This window comes from Manacus vitellinus, unplaced genomic scaffold (assembly GCF_001715985.3).
Source record: "Manacus vitellinus isolate BGI_N305 unplaced genomic scaffold, ASM171598v3 scaffold_0_pilon, whole genome shotgun sequence".
Taxonomy (NCBI): domain Eukaryota; kingdom Metazoa; phylum Chordata; class Aves; order Passeriformes; family Pipridae; genus Manacus; species Manacus vitellinus.
The window spans coordinates 49,392,236-49,402,937 of NW_021938789.1; the positions used below are offsets into that span (position 1 = coordinate 49,392,236).

Consider the following 10,702-nt stretch of genomic DNA (forward strand, 5'->3'; position numbering starts at 1 on the left):
TCCCAGTCTCCAACAGCACATCCCAGAGATATTTCTGCATATGGATATCCTGGCTGTATTTCTAGGCTGGGATAAGCTTCATGATTTCAGTCCTAATAAAGTCAGCCGAGCACTAAAACACGTCAGAGTGTTTTAATGAAACTGGAAAGAGGAAAAGAGAACAAAGTGCAGCAACCCAAATCCTTGCAATCGGAAGTGCACTAAGACAGAGGCATGTCCAAGATTTCTCCCTCCCCCTATGAAGGTTTCTCCTTTTTCTTGTCAGCGTAACTTCAATGTTCTAGCTATTCAATGTTTTTATCGGTAATACCAGTAAAATACCAGTGTTTTTTTTACCAGTAGCAGCACAAGTACACTCACCAACTTTTCCAGGAAACATCATTCCCAGTGAAAGTGTGATTCTGCCATTTGGCAACTGGTAATTGAGGAGGGGGAAATCATGCTGTTTGTCAAGGCCTTTTTGCCTCTGCCTCTCTCCTTTAAAGCTCCCAAGAATGACCCTCTGATTTCCTCCTGCACACTTTCAACTCTGACCACCTAGGCATCTCACACTACTCACAGCTGTCACACACAACATCTGGAGTCTGGAACTAGGATGAAGAAATCAGACTCTATAAACCACTTAAGCAAACTACAGACTTTGCAAAGCTGTCATGTGCTTTTTGAAAACATAATCTAACCCAGTCAGCTAAAACTGTTCCTGTGGCTTCACTCACACCACTTCTGCACGCTGTGGTTTGTCTGCAGTAATACCACAAGAACGTGCACAGGGAGGAAACAAGGGTTGTTGGACAGTTTCAAGAACACACCTTGGTGACTCTACACAGTCTCTGGCACAGCCAGGCAGACGAGACACACAACACGTAGGCAGCTGGAACCGCCCTGCCTGACACCAGCTCCACAATTTCACCAACCTCCCTTCCCCCTCCTTGCCAAGCCTCTCTACAAAGACATTACGTGCTTGTGGCATCTTATGTTCAGACTACGTGACGCTATTGCACACAAGGGTGGGGGAAACTGTGCTCTGCACCTACAACAGCACAAGACTACAAGAGCAAATCCCATCTCCACTGTACAGCAGCTACCTTGGCTTTCTGCCTGCTGCTCTCACCCATGCATGGCAGCCCATCTTATGCTGAAACTTCTCTTAGAATGGGGCAAAAGCTTTGAAGTACGGAGCAAGCAAATGTTTACATTAACATGTAACTTCCTCCAACTTTCAGTACTTGAAGTTTACTATATCCTTCCAGGAGCAATTTGCAACTCTTGAGGTCTTCCTTTCCTGAACTTCGTGAACTGGTGCTACACTTGCAGTGGAAAGCAGAGCAGTGTCAAGACAAGCCCGATCAAAGAACAGCAGCACTATAAGACTGATAATTTGGTTACAAGGGAGCAAATGTAAACAGAGAGTAGACTTACTGAGCAAAAAATAAAAGGAGGAGGACAGTAAAGCACAGCAGGCAGACGAAAGCAGGTGACGCTCCCCAGGAACACTGTTGGTCACAGGGCTGGGAACACGATTCATAGGTAAAGAATGAGAAGTTCCAGGTAACAAAGGATTCTGCAGTCCCCTTTCATCCGCAGACACTACCGACACATAGAAATAACTGTTTCCCTTCACAACATACTCAGTACTGCTCATTAATTTACTTAGCACAGCTACTTAGTCTTAGATCTGAGAGAGGTTGGTTTAGTCATTAACACTGCCTTCACTTTATAAAGCCGCTCGTGCTCATGTAAGAGCAAGAAGTGAGAGGCCACCATGACACCCCAGGGTGTCACTTCACCTACACTTTGCCAGCTACTCCCCCTCACAGCTGTGAACCCAGACACCTACCCTGCGAAAGCAAAGCCCTTCCTCAGAGGTAGACATAGAAAGCCTTTTGCTTCCTTACATCACTGCCTTTTGCCTAGGGGACACACCCTCTTTGAGGAGCCATAGGTAGACTGGCATGGGCACAGCCAGCTGGAGAAGGCTCTTGGAAAGGACTGGTCAGGCAGAGAAGGTTTGTCTGACAAGCTGGCAGAGGGAAGAATTGAGCTTCAGACCCTGGAGGTAAACAAGTAAGGGTAGCTCTTTCAAAGAGGGAAGGAACCAGGACTTGCGAAAGAAACACATGAAAAACGTGCATTCAGAAAACCCAGAGAGCGCCTGTTTTCCTCTTCAGGCTACTGCTGTAAATGTGGTCACTCAGCCAGGCTTGCTGGCCACTGGCAGCAGAGAAGCTGTGGCTGGGCCATGACTACTGAGAAATCCCCAAGGTCCACCACGTACACCCCAGAAAGTACAACAGCTCCAAGGTAGCAAACCCAATGGGAGCAGGATGTGCTAGACCTTGGAGTGACAGGCTGAGGGTGGACAGTAGAGGTATAAGGGGGCATTAGGGAGATGGATGTGTGTAGATGCCAGATTTGATGTGCTAGTACTACACACTGCAAAGCAGTGACACTTGACAGAGTCTCCCCTGTGGCAGCCCTAGGCTTTGATTAAGTAGCATATGATTTTCAAAAGCATTTAGCGTGTTCCTTACTGTTTCCATTTATTTCAATCCTGCAGTGGTTTGCATGGGAGCAAGACAAAGCCACATGTTCCTGAAAAGCCACATCTGCACAGTGCAGACTCAACAGAGCACCCTTGCCCTTGCTTTCAAGGACATCCCCATCAGGTTCACAAATACTGCTTGAAAATACATTACTGCAAAGAAGCACAGTGACTGGTAAGGAGGTAAGGAGGTAAAGAATGCAGTGCTATGAAACACTTTTTAAAAATTATTAATTTTATCTACCGGGCATTCTGAGAAAAGGAGATCATCTGTACATTCTTTTTCAGTGAGTTTATATAGGCAGGCAACTGTTTCAAAGGCAGGTCAGATGTTGAAGACAGCAAGCATTTCTTCACAGCTCTTTTCAGCTAGCAAACATATTTGATTTCTGAGAAAAAGAAGTTTCACATAGATCTTTGAGATAAAGTCTTATTTCCAATACTGTTTAAGGTGGACTATCAGGCTGTTACAGCATTCTGTATGATTTGTCACATCCTGAAGACAAGAAAACCCAACTTCCAGCATCAACAGCCACCAAACTATTAAATCTTTCGTAGAAGTTGTGATTCTCATCCCTACACATTCAGCTTGATGAAGTCATCAGTTTTGTCCAGCACAGACAACTATTATGATCAACTATTCTGATTACAAAAAGGTTGGGGCATTCATAAACTTTTGTCTATCACCTCCATCTTCTTTTCTACCATCTTCCTTTATCCCCACACATAGTTACACACCCATTTTATCCTGAACTCATCTTTCAGCTTCAGCATGGTTTCAGGAAAGGGGACAGTCATTAGTGCCACACACCTACTGTTTCTAAATGAAGTCAGTTTTAAATCCTGTCTTCTAATTTTAAAATTATTCTGAAGCCCAAAACATCAATCCAGCCAAAATGGACACACCTTAAAGCAAACTCATGTTGCTGCAGTCACTACTGAAGGTGTAATAACCTCATACAGCTTGGTCAGATTCTGTGAGTGACCAAAGCAGCAAAAGGGTTGAGTACAAATGAACATACCTGACTCTGCAAGGGGTGGCCAGTTTAATAATCTGACTCTTTTTACAAACAACACTTACAATGGGTGCTGAAACATAAATTGTGTCATACTCCTTTTATTATTTTTCCAGTTTAAAGTCAGCAGTTGCAGAACAACACCAAAGAGCTGACTCTGCACGGACGTCTCCTTCCCACAGATCCCTCAGCACGTTCATTTCCAGGCACGTCCTCCCAGCCTTTATCGGGACTGATGCCTTGAAGCAGGGCTGTCGTGCCTCTATTACATCTTTTACAGCACACAGCTCTGCTTTCAGGGTGCAGAGAAAATGGGATGAATGCAAAGCAGGACTCTTACAGACCACAGCACTTGGGAAGTGCTGCAGTAGCTGTGTGCTGAGCCTCAGCTCCATGCCCAAACAGTCGGACAAAACCGTCCCAGATCCTTTGTGAAAAACCTGCTCAGTGGAACCTCCTTGCTGTGTGTTTAAGCTCTTATTTTGCACTGCTTCACTCATGCAAGGAGGAGAAAGGCAGGGAGAACTAAGCATTCTCCTGCCACTGATCATCCCACCAGTAAGTGGCTCTCAACTTTCTGTACTCAGTGCAGCAGCCACAGCTCCTTGTCTGCAACCTGCTCACAATAAACATAAGCTCTGTCACCTCTCCTCCAGAACAACCAGGGCCTCCTGGTTGACTTCTCACCAGCAAGAAGAAGCTAAAAGAGGAAGATCCACACAGACTGTCCTTCCAAGCAGGTTGCACATCTGAATTCTCAGCTGTTACAGGGTTTATGATTCACAGGCATCCGCAGTGAGCAGAGGTCTCTAGTCGCTGTAACCCTGTGCTGAAGGTCAGGACAAGTGGACTTATGTTTGAAAGAAAGGTCAGAGAAATCCAGAGGATCTGGGTCGTGTAGTGGGGATTTTTATTTGTTTTGGTGGTGGTTTTCTCCTGGTTTTTGAAAGAAAATGAACTTAATTATGGTATTTCTACCCTGCGGCTATAAGGAGATAGATTCCACAATACACACAGAAACCCTGCTCCCCTGCACAATAGCATCCAGACAGGAAATACGGTAAAAAAGCATGGGTTTGTCACTGTATGTTAACAGATGAAAAGTTTGAGGCAAATGCAGCACATTTTTCTGTAACTGTCTTGAAACACTAATTACCAAAGCCCAGGTTTTCTCGCCAGCAGAAGCCAATTGAAGTCCAAATTACTTGAAGAGAACAAATCTCCAGACCTGAAAACAAGTTCCCCATCTCAGATTCAAGCATGGTTTTAAAGCTTTACGAACTGCTAACAACCAGCTCAGTTGCTTTACACTACTCTATATCTCAGCCCACAGTCATGGTGAGAACTCTGGAACAGCATCTACCCTTCCATGCCAAGTGATTGCAGAGACACAGACTACAGATTGTTTCAGGGGGAAAAAGCAGGGGAGAGGAGGAGGAAAGAGGTGAGGAAAAACAACCATTTAAATATTAACAAAGCCAGATATCCATGCCTAAGAGGGATGGACTCCTCAAGCAGCTTGCTAATCACCACAATTTGAAGAAACAATTAATTGGTAAATAGTGTGACCATGTGGGAAGATGGCTCTTGGTAGAGCCCACACGAGTAGCACACCTGGTATTACTGTGGCATTGTCAAAAGTAGGGAGTCAAACAATCGCAGACTGTTAGCTTTTAGTCAAAAGGAACGTCTTTTAGTTAAGATAAACTTCTTAGTCATCTTAAATATTAATTTTACCAACACAGTGTAAAATCCAAGGAAAGGGCACTTCCAGAAAATAAACATGTACTGATTTACACTCTTTCAGTGGCACACACTCCCCCAGTAATTTCTGTTCCCTGAACTGGGGAGGCATAAGAATCACTTTGCCAGATGCTATCCCTGTCTCTGCATTACATTCACAAGGTCAGCTGATGTTACAGTAAACACAGTTTTTTAATTAACAAGTTTTCTTTCATTTCAAAAGATGTCCTCTAAGGGCTCTTCCAAGAGGAACTGCTGAAACGATAGCGTTTGACATTTTTGTGAGTAGCATGAATGAGAAGCAAAATTGAATCCTATTACAGATATGTGTAAATGGACAGCAGAACAAGAGAAAAAAACTATTCAGAATATGTAGTAAAGGAAGAAAGAGATGCAAAGTCTTCAAAAGCACTCACTGCAAATGTAACAACTCTTCTCCCACTTGAAGTCACTAGTAAAACCTGCAAGACGTGGAAGGAGAACAGGGTTGGATCCATGTTCATTGCACTGTAAAGTCCCAGAATTCTATTCACAAGCCAGCATTATGTTGGGAAATAACCATCTCTAAACAACATGACCATCTATTCTGAAAATACTAACTGAAGCCTTTAGCATTCTGGAAGCATTAAGTCTTATGTACACAACAAAAAGTGTAAGAAATAAAAGGGAATTTCCTCTTATGAGCAAAGACCTAGGCAGCAGGAAGGAAATCACTCCACTCCTATGAAGTCTTAAAGCCTTCAAAAGGTTCAAGACCCCCTGCATATTTTCCTGTCTTGGTGTTACTCTCAAACACAACCAAGACATCTGTAGGCCATGGTAAGCATTTCTGAAGTCCAGAGATGGGTCTCAAGGGGCTGCCTGAAGGGGACAGTCAGTACTATGTCACAGTTTCCTGAAGCAGGAGATGTGGTTCACCTCCAGAGCTGGACAGAGGTCGCCCACTTCTAGCTGCCCTCACAAGTTTGTCAGAATCAAACCATAGGGCAGAAAAACCAGGAGACCTCAGCCCACACTACCCTGTCCAGCAGAGGCTGGAGAGATGCAACTGCAAGACTCCCAGTTCCAGGCATTTCTCCCATTCTCTACTTCAGACAGTCGTCTCTATAATCTCCAACAGCTCAGGACCTTATACTTCACACATACATCTTCACTACCTATTAGCCATGGCTTCATTCATAGGTCCACAAAAATAGAAAATATGATCTTTGACAAGTCTCCTATACAGAAGGTGTAAGGTTGTCTTTATCCCACGCAGGGGAAGTGGGGGTAAAAGAGGAAGGCTTGATTCTCCTTGTTCCTATTTGCAGAAGAAAACTAAGAAATTCAGTTCCCAATGCTGGAAGACAAACAGATCCACACACAGCAGTATCTGGGATGGGTCTCTCTCCAAGTTTACTGTTACTGTTATGCTGTGACTGTTTACCATGAACAGCTTCTAAAGAGAAGCTGTTCCTTGCTTTACAGCACATCCCTCCCAACTGCCCCAGCCAGCAGAAATCCCACTGCAGGCACAGTCAGTAGTGCTGTGTTGGTAGAGATACATGGTTTCTCAAGAATGGCCACAGGCCCCTCAGAGAGTAGCACTGCACAACCTTTATCAGAATAAATGAAACCTGTAAGATAAATGGGAGTTGGTGTCACATCTTGGAGACAGACCCTTCATTTAAGGGGTAGAAGAAGGGCATTTGGGATCAAACACAGGGAACTTTTTATTTGTATTTCAAAATCTCAGACTGCCCCTCTTCTACAAGCCTAGCTGAAGGCAGGATAGAGGTCTACACTTCAGCATTCAAGATTCGTGAGATTCATTTCATGAGATCCATTTCCAGTTCTGATCTTCTGCTTGCTGCAAACCTTCCATTTTCATCATCATCTTATGCTTGCTTTATTTTATGGGTAAAACAGTAGGCTAGTTGGGTGATTTGCAGGAGGAAGTATCCTCACTGGTTGGAGTTGAATATTCAGGAGGCTTGTCTTCCTTCCACTAAGCACCTCATTTATTCCAGGGCCTAAATTTACAAGTCCTCAAGTCCTCAGTAGATGAATAGTGTGTTCAACAGAGAGGACTTAGCTGGTCCTGATAATCAAGACCTCTTTCAGTAATTGCCTAGAATCCACTTATCAGAAAAGCAAGAGATGTCAGATTCAAGGTCACCTCCTCTAATCCAGCCCACCTTGGTCATGCAGCATCCAACACCTACCACCCCATTTTGAGAGAAAGAGACAAAAGACATCAACAGAGAAAAGGAGTAACGGAATCACTCAGGTCAGATTTGCACATGCTACATGGAGAATTGTGGCTATTTTGTAGGCATCTTATCTCTCTGTCGTGCAATAACAGGTTATGCTACAGAAGCCCCAAGCCCTACAGAGGGCAGTCTGCAATTTGAGGAATTTTTGCTCTAATTACCCACAGTAGGATTTTTATTGTATTATGGAAACAGAAATACCTGTATCTTTACCACATTCCAAAACCAAGAAGTTAATGGAAAGTAAACTGGAAGGTCAACATTCAAAAGAGTCCATGAGAAAGGCTTCAGGGTTTCTTCAAATAACAATTCACAACAATATCACCCTGTGAAGGAGAGGCAGTATCTGCCTCGGGTTCTGCACTTGTGGGTTCTGCCCACTGGAACACAACAAAGAAAATGCAAGGTGAGTCTAGGGAACACAATGCTACAATGACTTTCTTCCACGTTAAGAAAGCATGAAGGGGTGAAGGCACAAGTTGACAAGAGATTCCAAGAGGGGAAAACAAAATTTACAAACCCTCTTGGCCAAAACCAAGTTTGTTCTAAACAACTATATTCAATACGGATCTACTTATACTCTTCGACATACATGAGAAAATTCCCAGCAATAACTGAACAAGGGTAGGCATAAGGATGCAGTGCAATTGGAAAGACAAAGCAGAAGATGCTTGTGACTCATGGCCCTCTCCTTTTTTGTGGAAGGGAAAGGTAATGCCAAATACCAAAATCTGCCCTGAGACCATCTGCTCTTGCCTCCATTTTGATGCATTTCCCAGACAAAGTAAGCAGACCTGTCTCCTCATCCATGCTGCTCAGCTTTAGCTTTCCAGAGCCAGCTAGTATTATTCAGCATCATTACTGTGTTACGTGACATGATTATCAGCTCTGTGAGCTGCTCCAGCTCTAGAGCAATCAGTACAAAGCAGCTTCCATAATCTTCTCAGCCCACCAGCCTCAAGACAGTTTGAAGAGCATATAAAAAGCAGACTTACCTGGCTTGCTTCCTTCACAGTCATGCCCCAGTTGACCTTTGGTGTTCAAGCCACAGGTATACACCTCCCCATCTTCCAACAGGAACACAGAGTGATTTCCTCCACATGCCACCTCCTTGACATTTCTGTCATGAATGAATCCATACACCTGTGGTTCAGGAATGATGACCTGGAGGTTACTACCTATCCCAGGTTGTCCAAAAGACGAGTAGCCCCAGCATAGCATTTTCTCTCTTTTCAGCAAGTCATGTATCCTTCCTGGGCAAGAGAAACAGGAAAATGAGTGTGAATGAAGCAAATACTCCACAACTGATCCTACAGAGATCCTGCTGCTCATGGCAGGAGGTGGAAAAAAACAGAAAAGGCATTTCCTGCATGACTGTCGGGTTTGCAAACTGCCAGTAAACCATTATACAGACAAAGAGGAATCAAGACAGCTCAGCTCTGATACTGAATCAGCACCTTCATGCCTTGGCCATCTTAAAGGTAGTAGAAGTGTTCTGAAACCCAGAAGACTGAGCTTTTACTTCAAAAAATCACTCTGTTTCAAAACTCAAATATCAAATGACTCTCCAAACCAAAAGAATAAACGTGCTTTTCAGACAAAAGGTCTAAACCTGAACTTTCAGAATTATAGCGTTATATTTGCGATCACTTCTAAAGAAATCTTTAAAAATTATCTCAAAGGTGGTCAGACTAGTCCTGAACAGACTGACACAGTATTTGTGGTGTACTGGCCAATGCAGGACTGCATTATTTCTGATAAACCCAGATTAAGAAGTACTTTGCTCAAGTGAACACATTCTTGCAACCCAAATTTGTGCATGTACACGTACACCCCCCTAAACTGAAGCACGGATTTCCCAAGAAGCAGGACACTGACAGCAGTTCACATGGAGCAGTAAACTGACAGCTTGGCCCGGACAGCAATGGACAGGTACTATTGATGCAACTTGCCAGCAGTCAGGTGTTATCTTTTGCACTGTGCTCAGTGAAAGTCAGGGATTTCAGAGTGGGGTAACAGGGGAAGGGAAAAAACATAGCAATAGAAAAGGTCCAAGGAATTACACAGAGTGAACTTAATAATGACAACAGGATGCTAATGCATAAAAATTGAGGGGAGGGAAATAGCATTCCAGGAGAAGCACATGAAAGATTTTAGTAACGCTCCCTTGTCACTCCTAATCTCAATAGGTTTGGCTTATTTGTAAGCATGCTACACTAATAAGACATTGAGAACTCCTCTGACTGAGCCAGAAACTAATTAAAACTTTTTTTTGCAAAGGGAATAAGAAAGAAGATTAAAAAATGAAATACCTGAGACATCAAGTCTTATGACACGCCATGCCATGTTTTAAGCTAAGGCAATTTACAGCAGCAGCATTTCCTATCTTAGCAGAGGATAGAAAACCAAAAGGTAATCCTTGAAACATCAAAGATTCCTTCTCCCAGTCCAAGCAGACAGGAAACATGCATTCAGTTTGTTTCCAAAACCCGGTGCTAATTCAAGCTCTAGGTATTAGCAATAAAGCCTTTCCTAATCTAAGCCCTAAGTAACGGGTGTTCATCTCTTACCACACTACCCTTGCCTGTCAGCGGGCAGTCACTTCCCCTGAGGCAGGACTAAACTGGAAGAAGGAGGGAGAGGTCTGGATTTTCCAGTTACTACTTCATCAGTGGTGCATTTTCCTACCACGAACCATTTACTTGGATCTTTTATTAGGTGCTTTAAATCGTGCTATGAACCCCATTTATCGCTACCAGCCCTTGCTCCTCTACTTCATAATTCAGTTCATTCACACCCTCATATGTGCTTATCACTGGCCAGCTCCAAGGCACCAAGAGGAAAAAGCAGGAGGTTACAAAGCCCTGCCTAGTTAAATCAGTCATGGTGTACACTGCATTTGGTTGCCCTCAGTACAAAAGCTTGATGGAAGATACCCTCTACACTGGCTATGCCAAGAATAGGAATGCCGTGGGACACAAGAAAATTGAAGTGTGTACATGTGCTTTAAATGGCACAACTGCTACATTTATAGCAAACTTCATGTTCTATCACAACAAAACAAAACAAAAAACAACCGAACCAAAAATGCATGAGCAATACCCTGAAGGTGGTAGGGAATCATTTCAAAACTGACACCTGAAACAGCA

The 10,702-nt window shown here is 43.5% G+C and overlaps 1 protein-coding gene across 4 annotated transcripts in view; it reads right to left on the reverse strand.

Annotated features, from left to right (window-relative positions):
• The window catches only part of LOC103758205 (probable E3 ubiquitin-protein ligase HERC3), a 44,011-nt gene extending 35,105 nt beyond the window's left edge, over positions 1 to 8,906 (reverse strand). For 2 of the 4 annotated variants that reach the window (XR_003915884.1, XM_029960744.1), the window contains exon 1: positions 8,549 to 8,906. Coding sequence is in view for 2 of the 4 variants with exons in the window: in XM_029960744.1 (XP_029816604.1) it covers positions 8,549 to 8,885 (337 nt within the window). In the remaining 2 variants the exon portion in view is untranslated. The remainder of the gene's footprint in view (positions 1 to 8,548) is intronic. The other 2 variants (XR_003915883.1, XM_029960738.1) reach the window with 2 other exon arrangements.
• Positions 8,907 to 10,702: the final 1,796 nt, after the last annotated feature.